Source organism: Mesoplodon bidens (genome assembly GCF_964165515.1).
Source record: "Mesoplodon bidens genome assembly, chromosome: 19".
NCBI classification, from domain to species: Eukaryota; Metazoa; Chordata; class Mammalia; order Artiodactyla; family Ziphiidae; genus Mesoplodon; species Mesoplodon bidens.
In genome coordinates this window covers 32351142-32370542 of record NC_138179.1, presented here as the reverse complement: position 1 = coordinate 32370542, position 19401 = coordinate 32351142, and the positions used below count along the sequence as shown (strand labels likewise).

The 19401-nt window shown below is 53.3% G+C and overlaps 1 protein-coding gene across 1 annotated transcript; it reads left to right on the top strand.

The window, feature by feature from the left end:
* Positions 1 to 286: 286 nt before the first annotated feature.
* On the top strand, positions 287 to 6913 carry CACNG5 (calcium voltage-gated channel auxiliary subunit gamma 5; the record flags this gene model as incomplete). The annotated part of the gene is made up of 5 exons (XM_081219185.1): positions 287 to 482; positions 1965 to 2051; positions 2944 to 3084; positions 6317 to 6462; positions 6656 to 6913. 5 exons carry the CDS (start codon positions 287 to 289, stop codon positions 6911 to 6913), a joined length of 828 nt encoding a protein of 275 aa, XP_081075311.1.
* Positions 6914 to 19401: the final 12488 nt, after the last annotated feature.

Genomic DNA, 19401 nt, shown 5'->3' with positions numbered 1-19401 from the left:
CCCAGAGAGGACAGGGGGCCCCTTGCAGTGGCCTGTCAAGAAAGCTGTGCGTTCCTGATGGGGAGAGGGAGGTGGCATGTCTGTCACCCATGGCCTGACTTCCAGGGAGCCGGCCCGCTGGTCTTCACTCATCCATTCAGCCCGGCTGGGTTGACTTTAGTTGCCGTCCAGGGCCCCTCCTCGGAGCCGTGGCCAGTACTGCCGGCTCACCCGCTGTCCTGCCGCCAGAGCCCACTCCCTGCTGGTGGCATCGTGGCCGCAGACCCCTGCTGGATTGTCCGGGAAGATGGGTGCCTGCAGGAGAAAGGCCCTGACCCTGCTGAGCAGCGTCTTTGCCGTGTGCGGCCTGGGCCTGCTGGGCATCGCGGTCAGCACGGACCACTGGCTGTACCTGGAGGAGGGCGTGGTCCTGCCCCAGAACCAGAGCACCGAGACCAAGATGTCCCTGCACTCAGGCCTGTGGAGGGTCTGCTTCCTCGCAGGTAAGGGTGCTCAGGGCTGGGGACAGCCCTGCCCCCAGAGAGGAGCAGCCGCCACCTCACACCCCCTGGGGAAGCGATGTCCCTGCTGGAAGGAGGCTGGTCACCGTGGAGGATGCTCATGAGCTCTGGGCCTGCTCCCTCCAGTGGCCAGGACCCACTCCAAACTCAAGGCCTGAGTCTCCCTGTCCACTTGGGCAAGTCCTCTCACGCCCGGGACCTGGGTCTTCCCATCTGGAAGATGCCCGTGGCCCCGCTGTTGCCACACTACCCACCCCGGCTGAGAGAGGTGGCCTCAGCTCCGAGTCCTCTGTCTCAGTGCCTCCCCCTTGACTCTGCAAGGCAGGCCCTGTTATCACATCCACCTCACAAATGAGGGCAGGAAGATGCAGGGAGGTGAAGTGCCGGCACAGTCACGTTCTGGTGAGGGCCCTCTTCCCGCCTTCTCCCTGTGTCCTCATAGGGCGGCAGGGGGAGAGGGAGCTCCGCGGGGTCTCTTTTAGAAGGGCACTAATCCCATTCATGAGGGCTCCACCCTTGTGACCTGAGCATGAGGATGGGAAATTCTTAGCACTTTCTCTGTTCCTATGTCCGTGAAATAGCAGGGAGAAAACGCAGGTGCAGGTCTTTGCAACTCTGCAAGATGGTGCAGGCTTTGATCCTGCCCATCAGGGCTTCCTTCCCACTTGCTAGGGCTTCTCTGGAACCCTTGGAATTGCTACTCCAAGGGCTCTGTCCTTTATCCCTTCATCATGACCCGGAACCAGGCTGCACAAGAAGAGCCTCTCTGTGCCCTGTGAGGCTAGTCAGAAACACCACAGTGGGGTCGCGGAGCCTTTCTTGGAGGGCTCTGTAACCCATGTGTGCACGGGGCACAGGGAACACTTGGTCCTCCCAGCCTCATGGTAGGGCTTTGGTGGTTGGCGCCCACCCGTATTTAGCAGGGAGGACTGTGGAGGCCTGGCCTCCCCGTGACGTGTTGAGTCTACTTTGGGAATGGCACCCAACACTGACCTCACCTCCCAGTGCCCAGACTGTGTGGCATCCATCTCTGCTTAAATCTGAAGCAGAGTTTGAAGTCACCAGGGTCTGGTTGCCAAAGTGGTCAACAAGGCTTTGGGGGTTCTGCTCCACGACACCCACACTGGGGCACCTAAGCCAGCCACATGCCATCCTCGGTGGAGTCCGTCCCAAAGCCACAAGACGGCCACCAGACATCTGACTCTACCTTGAGTCTGCAGTGATTGCTTTTCATGCAGCTCGCGGTGCTTCTCTGGGAAAGATGTGATGTCAGGACCAGTGTCCATGTCTGCTTTGGGCCATCAGCTAGGGACGGGGCCCCCTAGGGTTTGAATCCAGCCCAGGTGTAAATACACAGAGGGTCAAACATCCTAGAAGCACCTGGGAATACCATTTGAATATGTTAACTTCAAATCCGTGTTAAGAAGGACCCAGAGTGTATGTAAGTGGCTCTTGTCTCCGTAGGTGAGGAGCGGGGACGCTGCTTTACCATAGAGTATGTGATGCCTGTGAGCACCCAGCTCACCTCCGAGTCCACGGTCAATGTGCTAAGTAGGTGCCTCCGACTTTCCAACCTGGGCCACAGGCTGGACAGGGCAGAGCAGGGCAGAGGGAAGAGGCAGGGTGACTGCTTGTTTCTCAAGAGCCGATGCCCTAAGACTCAGATGCTTGTGCTGGCTGAGCTCACAGAGTTTGCTCTGCCAGTTATTTATCCAGGGTGGTGACAGGTTGCTGGAGTCTCCCATTGCTGTGACCCTGGCAAGTGAGAGGGCATCCATACCCAGTGACTTCCTCTGTTTGGGATGCTCTAACAAAATAGCACAGGCAAGGCAACTTAGAAGCCACAGAAATTTATTTCTCTCACCTCTGGAGATTAGAAGTCCAAGGTCAAGGTGCCAGCATGGTCACGTTCTGGTGAGGGTCCTCTTCCTGCCTTCTCACTGTGTCCTCACATGGTGGCAGGGGTGAGGGAGCTCTGGGGGGGGGGGTCTCTTTCATAAGGGCACTAATCCCTTTCATGAGGGCCCCACCCTCGTGACCTAAGCACCTCCCAAAGGCCCCACCTCCTATACCATCACCTTGGGTGTTAGGTTGAGCAAGTGAATTTTGGTGGGGGCGGGACACAGACGTTCACACCATAGTACCCAGGGAACTGAACCAAGCACTCCGGCCCCCAGCGAGACTGACCTCATGGCGTTGGCCTCACCAGAGCTGGTTCAGACCCATGTGAACCTTCAGTATGGTTCTGAGTTAGCATAGGCCCTGAAGGCTAAGGACCAAGGAACAAAAGCCCCACCGAGGAGGGGACGGAGCCCAGGCTGCTCAGGCAGGGCAGGGGCTTGGGGACCAGCTGGTGTACACTGCCAGGAACACTTGACTTGGGAGGGTGAGCACTGAGTGAGGCTACTGGAGGCTGACGGCATCCTTCCATCCCCTCGGTCAGAAATGATTCGCTCCGCCACACCGTTCCCCCTGGTCAGCCTCTTCTTCATGTTCATCGGCTTCATCCTAAGCAACATTGGACATGTCCGTCCCCACAGGACAATCCTGGCCTTTGTCTCCGGCATCTTCTTTACCCTCTCTGGTAAGTGGTGCCGTTTTCGCTTGTGCACTCTGCACTTGTGACATTTGATTCCTAAACCTCTCTGCTCTGGGAGGCTCTGGTCCCAGCTGCGGGTCAGCCCCTGCACAGGACCCGCCATGTCAGTGGCTCAAGCACAACTGAGTCCGAGCTGGAGGAGGGTTCCGAGGACCCGGGCCCGTCCATCACCTCTGGAGGAGCCGTGACCTGACAGCTCCCCCCGGGCAGAGCTGGGATGAGAACCCAGGGTCCTCCTCATGCCATACCATCACTGCTGCTTTCCCCTAGCTCCCCCTGGTAATGAGTACTCCTGGTTTTTTTGAGGGCTATGTCTTTGTGTGTTTACGTGAAAGAAATACAATCTGCCTTTGGAATGATGGCCTCTTCGTCTCCCATCCCTCAGCCATCCTCTAGAGACCCCCTACCCCCTACCCTGGGCTACCCAGGCCCCTTCAGCATGGATCTGTCCTCCTGGACCGACCCCAGACTGTACTCGATCATTCACTCTTTCATTTATTCATGTGCCGACTCATCCATTCATGTATCTCCCAGGCCTCATCACTGGGAGCTGGGATCTCTACCTACAGAAAGGGCAGTGTGTTAGGGGACATACACAAGTGGGCAGGAAATGTGGACCCTGCCTGACAGGGGCTTTGACAGCATCAGCAAGGACTGTTCTGGGGGCCAAGGGCAGCGGCGGAAACTCAGACTGGGCGCTGGTCAGGGACGGCCGCCAGGAGCAGGCGAGATGGAGGCTGAGTAGGAACTAGGTAAAAAGTGTGAGGTCGGGGTGGGCGGAAGGGAGCCTGGAGGGAAGAGGGAGGATGAGGCCAGGGGAGGCTAAGCTCAATCGTGACTCGTGGTGGCAGGAACGTCAGGAGGATGTGGTGAGAGGTGGGGGGCGGCAGCTGAGGTCGCCTTGTTGGGGTGGGGACTTTGTGAGAAGCCTCGGGAGGATTTTAAGCCGAGAGAGGACATGACCAGATTTGGATTTTAGAATAATCCTTCTGGAGAGTGAGGGCAGGAAGGAAGCAAGACACGGGGCAGGGAGAGCAGGCGAGAGGCTACTTCAGCTGTGCAGGAGGGAGGGGGTGGGGAGGGGCTGGCCGCGGGGAAGAGAGAAGGGAGAGGCTCCTGGACACTGGACACCTGACAGGTAAGCTCAGTAGGACGAGGGCTGGGCTTCAGGGGAGGAGCCAAGGGCTAGCATGGATTCTGCTCAGGCCCTGGGTGGGCCGTGCACTGCATCCCTCGTCCAGGGGTCACAGGAGAAGCAGCAGATTTGGAGCCAAGATCATGAACGTAGAGTGGGAAATGCAAAGTTTGAGGTGCCAATGTGACAGCTGGAAGCAGCGCCCAGAAGGCTGCTAGGGGTCACGGTTTGGGGCTCCTGGGAGTAGAGACACCAAAGGTGGAGACAGAGCTGTTGGCCTAGGGACTAGGGGAGGAAATCAGACGTGGAGGAGATGACTGAAGGGGGTGTGGAGAGTGAGCTGGGAAGAAAAGGTGGTAAATGAAGGTCGGCTCTTCCTCCCCTTCAGGGTGTCCTCTGCGTTTCCGTGAGCACCTTTTCTTAATGCATCGAGCCAAAGGCATGGCTCTCAGGGCATGGACTGTAGATGCCCTGGAGCCCTGGATTTGTTGATAAGAGAGGGGATACAGATGGAAGATGGGTAGGTGGATGGCTTGAATAATGGATGGATGGATGGATGGATGGACAGATGGAAAAAGATAAACAGCTGCCAGCAGCAGGCATTCTGGTTGCCACCCAAATTCCAAGCCACTTTAGGTTCCTTTCCCCAACATTGTCTTGTCAATATAGCTTGGGAGCCAGGTGGTGGTCACAACACTAGATGCCCAAGAGCTTTTCTTTCTCCTTCCATCCATCCAACCATCCTTCCATCCATCCATCCTTCCATCCTTCCATCCATCCATCCATCCACCATCCATCCATCCATCCATCCACCCTCCATCCATCCATCCTTCCATCCATCCATCCATCCCTCCTTCCATCCCTCCTTCCATCCATTCATCCATCCATCCCTCCTTCCATCCCTCCTTCCATCCCTCCTTCCATCCCTCCTTCCATCCATCCTTCCATCCATCCATCCATCCTTACATCCATCCATCCATCCATCCATCCATCTAACAAATGTTCATTGAGCACCTGCAGTGTCCTCAGCCCACCCTCTGCACCATGATGTTTCCACCTAGTCCAAGAGCTACAGACCCAGGTTAAGCTCTTTCTTTATCTATCAACTTCACAACAGTCAAGGCCACACAGCAGCTTCAAAGCACCTGAGGTTTTTCAGCAGCAGGCAGCAGGACCAGAGATCTCAGACTGAGCTTGGCCACATGAAGTGTTTTAATGACAGCAATAGACATCAATGGGCCAGCTTCATTCCAGTGTGAGTTAAGTGCCAAGAAGGGCCTGAATCGTGCTTGTTTTTTTTCCTGTAACGTTCATCCTTCAAGATGCCCCAGCTTAATCATGTGAATGGAATTAAACCTGAGCAGCTCAAAACAGAGTAAATTGTGTCCTGTTTCAGTTACAGTCACTGACTGATGAGACCAATGCACAGTCGGTCGTTTGCACAGTGGCGGAAGGCGTTTGGGCAGCACTGGCCCCCAGATGTAACGCTCGCCAGCGCCTGGACGATCTCTCTTTGCCTCTCCTGCCTAACGATCTCAGTAACTGGCCGCGCCCAGGGGCAGGTGGGCTGCACAGAGCCACAGTTACGTGACCATCTCTCCAGGCTCCGGGGGCCCTGGCTATCTCTGCCAGGGGAGCCTGTGTTACCCCTCAATTCAGTGGAAGCCACTTGCTAAAGTCAGTGGGTTCACACCCTGAGTTCACATGAGCCTTGCCTGGGGAGCACTTAGGACAACACGGTGCCAGGCGCCAGCCCAGGCCACGTGACTCAGAAGGTCCGGGGATGGGGCTCATGGGACGCACATCTAACCGGTGGTTCTGGTCGGGGGAGGCGGTGAGAACCCTCGGGCTCACCGTGGCTCGGGAGGTGGCTGGACAGGAGCTTTCTTACCTGCAGCCGTCCGCTTTCTAGAAGGTAAGGTCTAAACAGGGCCTTCAGGAGGAGGGCTCTAGCCCTCCTTGAACTCCAGAGTGGGGTCATGGTCACCCAAGGCCGAGACCTTCTCCCTGAGCCCCGAGGGGAGGCGGTGCCCCATGGGCGGCTCCCCGGCTTCCTTGCCGAGCGCCCCTGCCCCCCTGCAGGCCTCTCGCTGATGGTGGGCCTGGTGCTGTACATCTCCAGCATCAACGATGAAATGCTCAACAGGACCAAGGATGCGGAGGCCTACTTCACCTACAAGTACGGATGGTCATTTGCCTTCGCGGCCATCTCCTTCCTCTTGACGGAGGTAAACCCCTCCCCGCAGGCGGGGCGCTGCCCCGGGAAGGGGCGGGGGAGGAGGCCACGCTCGCCCTGGACCCACCGCTCTCCCGCCCTTCACTCCCCGGCCCGCCCCGCGCCCGCCTTCCGCCCTCCTCGTGCTGTGCTCCCGCGGTCGCGTCCAAGGCCAGGCCCCGAGCACGAGCTCCCCCTGCCTGCAGAGTGCGGGGGTGATGGCCGTGTACCTGTTCATGAAGAGGTGCACCGCCGAGGACGTGTACGGGCCTCACCCCGGCTTCTACCGCCCGCGTCTGAGCAACTGCTCCGATCACTCGGGCCAGTTCCTGCACCCGGACGCCTGGGCGCGAGGCCGCAGCCCGTCCGACATCTCCAGCGACGTCTCCCTGCAGATGAACAGCAGCTACCCAGCCCTGCTCAAGTGCCCCGACTACCGCCAGATGTCTTCCTCCCCCTGCTGAGTCCCCACCCCGGACTGCCAGGCCCAGACAGCCTTCCCTGCCCCCGCTGCCCCTTGGTCTATGGCCCAGCTGTCCCCGTGCTTAGCTGTTTTCACCTGGCCTGTGTCCCCTCCCTGCTCGCCCAGAGGAGCTCCTGCAGCCCAGGGTGGGCGTCAGGAGTCCAGAGCCAGCGGGCGGGATGACGGGTTGAGAGCTGGGGGTCACCCCACCTTTTGAGAGCCAATCACTGGGTGCTATCCTTCCCCGGGAGAGGTGGGCCTTCCAGCTCTGTCTTCCCCCCGCACCCTACGTCGTGGACCCAGGCCAAGGCCAGCTCTGCGATGCCAGGTTCCTTCCGGAGACCCAGCTGGACTTGTGTGCTTGCCAACTGGCCTGGCCCTCGCGTCGTGATCTGGGCTATGGGGCCGAGAGGTGGCTCTGATACGGAGCTCTGGCTGCTTCAGAGTCGTCCAGCGCTGTCCTTGTGAAGTCCTCTACCGTTTGTTGTCACCCCCACCCCCGCCACCGTGTGCCCTGTCCACCTCCCCCCTGCCCCACGGCCTGTGGGTCTTCTTCCTCTTCTCCCGCCAGAACTCAGCTGCCTTAGCTTTGGTCCTCAAGGGGCTGTGAGAGGGGTCTGAGGCCACTCTGATGAAGTCACAAAGAGGTGTTAATGGCTGATGATGTTTTAATATGCATGGCCCGTAGTAACATATTTAACAAGGGCCTTTAATGCCTTAACCCAAAGCAGTGACTCTGACAATGAGAACTGCAGAAGGTGGCTGGTCCGGGTTAATACTACCAAGCACTGTTTCAGGCCCGGGGGATGCCGTCCCCACTCACATGGGCAATATTTCTGGTCCAGGTCCCTAAAATCTACTCAGGTAGACGGACGTCTATACCACCAAAGTAGAAAGAAGGCAGCTTTCAAAGAGGCTGCCTGGGATTTGGAGCTGGATTTGCTGACACCTGAGTCTAAACAAGCCAGACTCAGAATGACCCTGCTGCTCTCCTGAGGATGCCTGCCGACATCGGGGGTTGGCAGTTTAATCCTTATACAGGGCAGCATCTGCTTCCTGGGTATGGGGCGTATGTAGGCAGATAGACGCCTCCAGAAGATGAGGTGGCGTGATGCCCGTTTTCCGGGCAGGAAACCTGAAGCCCCTTCCGTGAAGTTCACAGAGGGAAACGGGAAAGGCCCAGCGCTGGACGGGAGCCCCTCGGGTCTCCACGCGTCTTCTCGCATGCCCGCTTTGGGATTTGAGGTTTTGAGTAGCAAAACAACGCCAGGCTCTCTGCTGTGTATTTTTGCCACACCAGCTGTTCACTCTTTCTCTTGCTCTTTTTTTAAGATAGCATTCAGTTCTGGGTGCAAAAAGCCACCGTGGGCAACACGTGGGCTCTGGAAAGAAATACAGAAAACCGCACTTGTGGCCTGGGTGGCCTTCAGAAGGGGAACGCATTCGTTTGCTGGGGCTGCCACGGGCTGCGTGGCTTAAACAACAGACAGTTATGTTCTCACAGTTCTGGAGGCCAGAAGTCCAAGATCCAGGTGTCAGCAGATTTGGATTCTCTCTAGCCTGTTTTCCTTGGCTTGCAGATGACCATCTTCTCCATGTGTCCTCACAGGGTCTTTTTCCTGCACGCCTGCATGCCCCCCTGGTGTCAGACTGGATAAGAGCCCATCCTAACAGCCTCATTTTAACTTGAATCACCTCGTTAAAGGCCCTGTCTCCAAATACAGCCATATTCTAAGTCGTGGAGGGGAGGGCTTGAATATACGGATAGGGGGTTTGGGGGAGGGGGAGGGGGACAGTTCCGCCCATAAGAGGCAGATTGCCTCGTTGCTGGATTGTTCCCTTGTTCCACAGGATAATAGAGGAGAAACGAGGGAAGCCGACTGCGGTCCCAATCCTGCCACTGTCCCCGTGTGGGTCCTGGGGAAACCCCCTTCTGCTCCTAAACTATTTCCAAGCCCTCCTTCCACACCTACCCCCAACTCTAATGATCCAGCCTCGTGTAGAAAGCTCCAGACAGCCCTCCTGTGTGACTGTTCACCCCTCCCCTGTACACTGATGGCAGCCGGAAAGCCTGCCTTCCGCTCCACAGGCACCTGCCGTGACTTGTATCCTTGGTAACCGCTTACAGCTTAACAAGGAAACCAGTGCTCCCCGCAGCAAAGGACTCGTTTAGTGTACTTGGAGACCGTTAGGTAGCATTTCCAAACTGGACAGTTGTTTAGATGTGCTTTACTCCAACCGCTGTCAATGTAATTAGCTCCTCGGATGCACTTTTCTCTCCCTGAAGTACTCTCTCTCTCTGTCCATGTGCCAGGCTTGTTTTCATGCACATGGAAAAAATAGAAGCCACTCCTGAACACAAGCTGATGGTTGACTGTGAGTGATATCATTAGGATGGGCCTTTATCGGCCTAGATGCTGGGCTGCTAAGTCAGGCAGCTCTTACCCTGGGAATGTGCAGTTTACACCTATCTTTGGGACAGGTTCTGGGTCCGTGTCTCCCCTCCTGGGTGACGGGTGAATGTATGAATTACTGTGCAACCGTGACAGTTTCTTTTCTGTCTATAAATCTCAGAACTGGGACCTTTGCAGTCTCTCCACAATCAAAAGATTTTTCTCAGACATTAAAGTGTATAAACTCAACTCCTAAACCATAAATTAGGGGCCCCTTCCCCAATACACTTTCTGACCTTTTGTTTCCTCAGGCACTTAAAAAAAAAAAAAAGACGAGTTTTTATTTTTTCATCCTCAAAATAGGGGATGGAGAGACTAATACACCAAAGTCTGATGCATTATGGAATAAGACTACTCGGGGTTACCAGCCAGGGGTGGGGGACAATTCTGACTCTCGTTCCCTCTCACCTGGACCTCGCCAGCCTCCCTCTTCCTCCAGGGGTTGGTCATAGCTGTCACCTCACCCCCAGAGATGACCTTCAAAGAAAGGGTCGTTATCAGGGCTGCACGGAGTTGAGGGGAGCAGATGGGGGCAAGTCCACACCAGCTTATCAGTGATGGACCCGAGGAGCACGTGTCAGGGAGCCCCCTCCTTAACGTTTGGGTAACTGTCCTTCCTCCCTAAATAAAAGTGGTGTATGGGGTTCTCCAGAGAAATAGAACCAAGAAGATACATATATAGATTTACTTTAAAGAATTGGCTCCCATGATGGTAGGGACTCGGCAAGTCCAAAATCTGATGGGGAAGGCCAGCAGGCTGGAGGCGCAGGGAAGAGTTGCCGTTTGAGTGGGAAGGCTGTCTACTGGCAGATTTCCCTCGTGCTTGTGGGAGGTCAGTCTTTGTTCTATTTAGGCCTTCAACTGATTGGATGAGACCCACCACATTATGGAGAGCAATCTGTTTTACTCAGAGTCCACTGATTTAAATGTTCATCACATCTAAAAACACCTTCGCAGAAACAGCCAGAATAATATCTGGGCAGCATGGCCCAGCCAAAGTGACACATGTAATTCACCCACACAAGTGGATAAAGGGCAGGGGAAATAGCATACCGCCTTAAGAATTGCAGAGTGGGTGTCAGGTGTGTGGATGGGGGAGTCAGCACGGCCACGCACAGCCAGGCACAGCCACGCCAGGGGCACTGCTCCGTCACAGGATGCCCCTCTAGCTGAGGCCATTTGCCTGATGAGTGCATGGAACCCGTTTGCAGTTCCCCCAGCCTTGGCTTTTATCCCACACGCATCGAATGCACTCTCACATGCTAATATGACGCTTGGGAAGTTAATTAGCCTTTGGAACACAAACTCTCCACGTTGAGAGCGGGTGCAGAAGTGGATGAATGAGTGGATTCTGCTGAATGCACTTGCGCTCAGGTGCAGACAGGCCAGGACCCAGGGAGCGTGAGCTCAGCCATGGTGGGAGGCTCAGCGGCCACCACCTGCAGCCCCAGCCCTCCCTGTTGGGTAGAGGGTGGTGAGCTGTACCCGGCCAGAGCCCCTCCCTTCCTGGCAGAACTAAGGTCCCTGGATTCCCACACACCCCTGCACTGGGATCCTAGACCTCTGCTCTGTGACCTTGGACAGGTCTCACCCTCCTAGGGTCCACCTAGGCTTTCTCTTGTCTGTGTAAAGCCTGAGCTCCTCATCTGTCCTGGAACGAATATTTTCTGCCTGGTGGCCCTGCCCTGGGGTATTTGCACACGATGAGCCCTCTGCCCTGCTCCTTCCAGGGCAGCAATAGACCCAGCGGTCAGAGGCCTGAGATGCCCTCAGGGCACCGCTCCACCCTCTGTGTGTTGTCAGCAGCCAGCGGACGTCAGTTTTTTCATTCATAGGATGAGAGCATTGGATAAAATCGTCCCCATGCTCTGACCCCATGCTTCGTCTCCAGCTCTAAAGACTGCAGGTGCAAGAGGCAAAACCCAGCCAAGCCCAAATGAGGCACCCCCACCCCACCTCCCACCAGGAACAAGCAGGCAACACCCCGAAGACTGGAATTTGCATAAAAGATCAGATCCCTGAGGACCCCGAGGAAGAGCAAGATCTGTATGGAGTGCACATGGCAGCCCCGGAGCAGCGGGAGGGACGGAGGGCGTAGGGGCCAGCAGTTACTCAATCCCTTCCTCTCAGCCACGGGGAAGGGGGCGGGGCTTCTCCACCCAGCGTCCGCTCCCCCGGAAAGCGTGATGGGGCGTACTGCCCTCGTTCAGCCAACTTCAGAGGCTCAAGAGCAGATTCAAGGTCAAGTGGCACCACTTTCATGCCACAAGAAGGGCAGAAAGACGCTTCCCAGCTAGAAGGTACCCAAGTCGTGGCTTTGTCTGTCAGGAGCTGAAAACTTCCAGGTGGGAGTTGGGTGAAGGGAGGGAATCGGTGGTTCCCTATAAAAGTTCAGCCTAGAAAGGGTATGAAGAGCTCGGCCTCTGCCTTGGATCATCAGGCAAGGCGCCAGCCGGTTACCCCGGTGGGTTGAGGACTCGGGGGTACGATCTCAGCTTCCTTTGCTGAGCCCCGTGCAGCCTCCCTGCAGGCTAGGGGCCCCTCGGAGCTGGGCTTCAAGCCTCTACTGCCCCAGCCCCTCCCTCTGGGCCAGCTGGTAGGTGGCATACTTGGAGTCTCAGTTTCTCCATCCACAAGATGGGCAGCCTCCGCAGGCCCCCTTCCCTGAGAAGGAGTGAGCCCCAGTGAGAACCTAGATGGGGGTTCTGGTGGTGCTGGTGGAGGGGATGTGCTGGTGCAGGCTGAGTGCTGGCCTGGAGCCACCACCTCTGTGACCCAAGCTTCGCTGACTCATCGTGCTGTCTGAGCCCTGCCCTCATCCTGGCTTTCTTTCCACCCCTCTCCTCTCTCCTCACCTGCAGGAGGAGTGGTTTGGGGCAGGATATCTGAAACCCCATTGCCCATTGAACCTGACCTTGAGCTCTTCCCTTTTCAAAGCTGGTGGCAACTGGCTTCTGGCCTAGGCACTGCGACAGATAGGACATCTCAACAGCAAGTAAGAGTTGACTCAAACTGTGTTAGACAATAAAAGCATTGATTTCCTTCACATCAGGAAGGCAGGAGTCAGTGTGGATTTAAGGACTGGCTGATTCAGTGGCTCAAGGATGCCATCAAAGACCCAAGTTCTTTCCATCCCTTCGTTGTGCTATCCTTGGGGTTGGCTGTATCCTCAGGGTGGCAGCAAGATGGCAGCAGCAATTCCAAGGGTCACATCAAGATGCAACAGCATCAGGAGGAAGAGACAGGCTGTGTCTTCTTCTATGTCCTTCTTAGAAGCAAAGGCAACTTTCTCAGAAGCAACCCAACCATAAGGCACCACCTCATGTCTTATTGACCAAAACTGGGTCACATGCCCATTTTCAAACCACTGCCTGGCAAGGGGAGGGGTGACTGTGCCCCAGCTACCTATTGATACATAACACATTATCCCAAAATTCAGGTGCCCAAGACAGTCACAACTGTATTGGGATTATTTCTGACAGAGTTTGGCTGTGCTCAACAAGGTGGTTTTCCCTCAGGGTATCTCAGGCAGTGGCAGTGACCATCATCTCCAAGGCTTCCTGGCTCATTTGTCCAGCAGTTGGACACTGAGCAAGGTCCCCCTGGGACCTCAGTTACGGTCAGTGGCTAGAGACCCATGCACAGTCTCTTCAGAAGGCCTGGTCTACTTCAGAACACAGCAGCTGGGTCTTAAGAAGGAGCTTCCCAAGAGACAGACAGAAGCCGTATTGCCTTTCTTTAAAGTTACCTGGGAAGCTACCTGGTGTCATTTCCATCATAATCACCAGACCACCCAGACTGAAGGGGAGCGAACATAGATTCTGCTGGTTCCCGGTGTGAGGAGCCTTCCCACTGGGAGGAAAGAAGGAGAGATGGGATCTGTAATGGTAAAACCATCCTTGGAAAACAGGATCTGCTACACCATGATTGGCTTTGTCCTCCTGGCCCCGAGATTCTGTCTTTGTTCTGAGGTGCTGTCTGAGAGTCTGTTTCTCTGACAAGCTTCCAGGTAAGGTCAGGCTGCGCGGTGCTCCAGGCTCCAGGGAGCTGAATTTTTTAAAGCTCCCCAGGGAGTAATAACACGAAACAGTGTTGAGAGCCACCGGCTTAGATCTGCCTTGGATTTGGGAATAAAGTCCCTTGTCCTGAGTCTAGTCAGGGAGTAGTGGCTTCCCAAACGAGACGCAGGAAAGGAAGGGGAAACGGTACAAGGCTTTCTCCTTGCTCCCTCCCGGCCCCCCCAGGCTCCGCCTCCTTAGACAAGGCTGTGCTTCGGGCAAGCTGTTAAGTCCATGGGCTCAGGCCCAGCGTTTGCATTCCTGGACCCCTTCCCTGATGAGCTGGTGTTCACCGGGCTGCAGCAAGAGCCTGCCCTTGAGAGAGAGGACGGCAGCGCCCAGCATCCTGGAGCCATGTGCTCTTCACACCACTGTCAGGGCCCAGGGTGGGCCTCTGGCCCCGAGTACATCTGATGGATGCTCAGAAATGACCTTGCAGTCTCAGGGCTCAGAGTGCAGAGTTTAAACCGATCTTTACCACTGATCTTTGAATAATTAATTCCATACTCAGCACTTGTAAGAACAAGGATTGAGGGCTTTGGAGGTTTCTGATCAGGCAGCAAGGAGGCCGTGTATCACAGTCTTCTCAGCAGATTGCACTTGGGTCAATTTTTATCTTAAATCCACTCACGTTCACACATCAACCCCGTACTCTGTTTCAGATACAAGACAATCTGCATGAAAATGCTATGAAGTCTATTTTTTTAAAATGTAAACGGTAAAGTTCTCCTTGGATTAAGTTATTTTTATAACAAAATGGTACAAAGACTAAATTAAAGTCTAAACTCCACAAGAGGCTCCAGGCGAGTACCACATATTAAATCCAAAGCAATTCTCGGTGCCCTAAGTGATTAAGGATGGATAGACGGCTGTCCTACAAGGTCAGTGATAGGTTTGGGGAAAATGGATTCGCCATCGTGAATCCAGACACGCTTTTTTGCAAAGTTTCATCTTCTTGTCAGTTTAAACACTGTGACTTCAGCTCCAACTCCAGCAGATGGGCATCACCAGATGTCGGCCTTATCAACAGGCATGTAAAGCCCTTTTTAGGGTGCTAGGCATGTAGTAGGTGCTTTGCAAGCATTATCTCATTTAACACTCAATTCTGCACATAGAAGGACACTGAGACCTAGAGAGGGGTAGGAACTTGCTCACGATCACACAGATAGTATAACATTTGCAGTTCTCTGCGAGTCCTGTTTCAAATGGTTGGTGTCTGCAGTGCTAAACGCCCACCACGGCCAAAGCACCCACTTCCATAATCAGAGAAAGAGTCCAGGTTCCATCCAAAGATAGATAGAGAAGGAAAGCTCTCATTAAGTGGGAAAGAAAAGCAAGGTTTGTTCCCCTGAAAGCTGCTTGTTAATCCTGAGTCTTTGTCTCCCCTCTCTACTCGTGATGCCAGCCAGCGTAGGAAAAGCTCACTGTTTCTTCCTTTACCCATACACAATACTTCTGACACCAGCTGTGTGGGGTTTTCCTGAAACCAAACAACCCTCAGTGACACCAGCTAAGTGTCCTACAATTCAACTCATTTCTGACACCCTGTAGAGTCAGCACAGACCCCACAGAAATGCAGAGAATGCTTCTCCAATGTTATAAGGAAAAAAAGCTAACAACTCTGCCCTCTTATGGCCAATTTATTGATTTCCTTCTCTTTAATACTTTGCCTTGGGATAGAAAGGAGCAAGCTTATTCCTTTTGTGACTTTGACATTGCCTCGTGTGCATTTGCTTCCGAACAACATACATCGGCTTGTGGAAGTGCAGAGGAACCTGTGAACATTTGGGCTGATTCCAACAAAAACATCTCCTAGTAACACTTTGCCAAGCCTCCCCTATTTTCATTTTCTTATCTCTGATCTTATCTTCATTTTCAAGACATGTGTCTGAGCAGTGAATATCAATGTTGTTACGCTTTCTGGTCCCTGTGATTTCCCTCCGCTCCAAGGACATTAAACATATCACAAGCTTCCTCTAAGAAGCCTTCCCTGGCTAAATGGCTCAAGAATGGTCACTTCTTTGCCAGCTTTGGAGAGGCCCAGAGCAAAGCTGGCAGGCCATTTCCAGGGAGGCATAATAGCCGTAGTCTGGTAGATGCTGCCGTGTTTCCCTTAGATTTTAAAATATCCTGTGGCACCCCTGGGAGTTCACTGCAGCGCTCTGGGACACCACAGTACACAGTTTGGGAACTGTGGTCCCAGGGCAGTAAATTGGTGATTTGATGCCCCATCACCCTTGAACTCTTATTGTGCATTTCCTGCAGAGGTGGACATTGCCCTACACAGCCCAGTGCAATCATCACCGTGGGCAGTTAACAGTGACACATCACTACCATTCCAGTGCCACCACAGAGGGCAGTATAAAGGACCACAGTGGACTAAAGGAGGAGTGACCAGGAGGGCTGGTGGGACTCTTCGTTAAGGTGAAAGGCGAATGGGAGTGCCCTGCTAGGAGGGGCTTTCTAGCCACACCATGCGGAGTGGGGAGCTTTGTGCATTTGGGAAATGTGGGTTCACTGGGGCACAGAGACTAGAGACATAGGTTGGGGCCAGAAACCAAAGAACTTTGAACTCCAGACTAAGGATTTTGGATGTCCTTTTGGAGGCAATGGGGAGCCAAAGAGGTTTCAGGCTGGACTCACTTTTTTTTCATTGAGGCATAATTGACATAATATTAAAATAGTTTCAGGTGTGCAATGTAATGACTCGATATTTGTATGCACTGCAAAATGATCGCTACAATAATTCCAGTTAACGTCCATCGCCACACACAGTTATACATTTCTTTTTCTTATAAGGAGAACATTCAAGATCCACTCTCCTAGCTACGTTCAAATATGCAGTACAGTGTTGCTAACTAGAGTTGCCATGCTGCACGTTACATCCCCAGGATGTATTCATTTTATACCTGGAAACTTGTACCTTTTGACCCTCTTTATTCATTTTATCCACCTCAGTCAACCCCCAATCTGTTCTCTATATCCATGAACTCAGTTTTTGGTTTGTTGGTTATCTTTTTGGGGTTTTTATTTTGTTATTGTTGTTTTAGATTCCATATGTAAGTGAAATCATACAGCATTTCTCTTTTTCTGTCTGACTTATTTCACTTGGCATAATGCCCTCAAGATCCATCCATACTGTCACAAGTGGCAAGATTTCATTGTTTGCTATGGCTGAGTAATATTCCATTGTATGCATATATATACATTATATATGTGTTTATACCACATTTTCTTTATTCATTCATCCATCATTGGACATCTAGGTTGTTTCAATGTCTTGGCTATTGTAAATAATGCTGCAATAAACGTGGGGATATATATATATATATCTTTTCAAATTAGTGTTTTCATTTTCTTCTGATAAATACCCAGAACTAAAATTGAATTGCTGAATCTTATGGTAGTTCTATTTTTAATTTTTTGAGGAACCTCCATACTGTTTTCCATAGTGGCTGCACCAATTTACATTCCCACAAATGTGTACTAGGGTTCCCTTTGCTCCCTGTCATTGCCAACACTTGTTATTTTTTGTTTTTTTGATAATAGCCATTCTGACGGGCCTGAGATGATATCTCACTGTGGTTTTGATTTGCCTTTTTCTGATGATTAGTGATGTTGAGCATCTTTTCATGTATGTCTTCTTTGGAAAAATGTCTATTCAGGTCCTTTGCCTATTTTTTTGATTTTTTTCTTTTTTTTGCTATAAGTTGTATGACATTTTTGACAATGGTCCCCCAGGCCACAGCCCAGATGAGGGGAGGAGCAGGGAGAGAGGCTGGGCTCTGAGACAAGTGGGAGGCTGTTCACCTGCCCAGGTGGAGCCGACTGGAGACCCAACGGGGTTGGAGGGGTGATCACCCCTCAGAGAGCCCTATCCTGGGGATTTCTTATCCCAGCCAGGCCCATGAGGATGGAGGCCAATCCTCTGCTTCATCTCACGAACTGCACAGCTCACCTCACAGCGGGAGATGCTCCACAAACACGTACTTAATGATCTCAAAGCAGACGTGTCCAAATGCAGATCTGAGAACCTAAACGAAGCAGCATCGAAGAGGTCAGCTCTCAGGATGCATAACATCACGGTTAATTCTGGAAGGTCTGAAGCCAGACGGCTTGTGTTTGTTTCCAGGTCCATCATGCTCTCCCTTCCTCACTCACCAAAAGATAGAATCACTCTCTGGGTTGTCATGGGGATTAAATGAAGACACTGGTGTAGGGTTCTTAGCCAGCACCTGGCACAGAGTAATCGTAAAATAAATGTTAGCTAATGTCGCACCTCTTGAAAGATCTGTGTCCTGATGAAGGGGTCACTTTCATCAGAGACAACATAAGGACCAACAGTTTGTTTCATCAGTAAATTCTTAAGAAATAGGATTTTGGGCTGGGCTCCAGGAGCTTGCATGGAGACGGGAAAAGGGCAGGATGGAGAGCTAAGGGGCGGAAAGATTCCAGAAGGAAGGCTGGCCTCCAGAAGCCAGCAGAGTGGTCACCAATGCTTTGACTCGAGGGGGTGGGCTGAGGGGCAGAGACTAAGGAGAGGCCATGGGTGGACCAGGATGTAGCAGACCAGACGATGGTGTGGGCAGAGTCGGGAGAGGCTGGCAGGCGTGAAGGGGGGGAGGAAGGGATAGCGTGAGACGGAGTCATGTGTCTCCCATTCACTCTGAGCACAGAAGACCTTCCCGTTGATCCCCGGGGTCCTCAGGACTCAAGTCTGGGGTTCAGGCTCAGGGTGGACCCACCCCGGGAACCTGGGGAGAGGAGAAAACAGCCCCAGCGTGATCTCAACCCCCAGGGAGTCTGCTGGTGTGCTCCGACACAGAGGGGAAGCTAGACAGAAAGGAAGCCGTGCCTTCAGCGTTTCCTGGTTGCAGTCATTGACACACGCTCCTTACAGGAGGAAGGGCTTTCCTTTGGGACAGCAGTCCAAAGATGATTAAATTCATTTCTTTAAAAGAAGCACCAAAAGCCCACAATAGTTCACATAGTTCAAATGCATTTACCTGAACAGACAGAACATTTATAGCAGGAAGAAAAAAGATAGTTGCCACACACACACACACACACACACACACACACACACGCCAAGCTTCCAAAGGCAGAGCAGGTGTGTCCCGCTGGGAGAACGGTGCAATCAGGAGGCTGCTAATTAAGCTGCAGATATGTATGGAGACAGTTCTTTGGCCAGAGAACATTGCAGATTGCTCTGAAATCCCATCATCTCTAGCTAGAAAGAGGAAAAATGTGAAGAATCTAGCAATTACCTCTGAAAGCTTACCCGGTGATGGGCGGAGGGAAAGGCGGGGAGAGGACAGGCCCTGGGCACCAGGTCTGAGCCGGTGTCTGGGGCAGTGGGAGAGGAGGATGGGGGTGGGGGGGCAATGCTGCAGGCTTTCCCATTTGGGGCTCACAACCTCGAATGCGGGCATGCACCCGTCCCCCCCTGCAGTCTTTCTGTCTTTGAGAATGAACTTCTCAACAGCAGAGACCCAGCTCTATGAATTCACAAACCATGACTTCCCAGGAAGTTCCCTGCCTTAAAGAGGCACATCTGTAATTAACTCGGGGGTCCGTTTAGAGAAACAAATTCTCCGCAGCAGGGCCCAGCTGGTTGCCATGGAAATGCCCAGCGCACAGATGTAGGTTCTGGCGTATTCTGGGATGGAACATAACTGCCCTGCTCTTCTGATGCAGCCATCTTGGTGCTGTGGACACTGACTGTGGCTGAGAACCAACCGCTTCAACTTTCAGATACTGTCCACTAGCAAGTGAGGGTCAACAGGGGATGGGAGAGCCAGACATGGAGGATGTAAATACAAATTTAAAGGGCTGAGCCTAAAGGGGCAGCTGAGCTAGTGGGGCCAGTGATGAGGGAAGGCTTTCCCAAGGAAGTGGCATTTGAAACCCAGCCCCGACAAGTAAGGGTTCCTGGGGAAAGGCCTCAGGCAGATGCTTCCAGGCTGGCACCGGCCCGT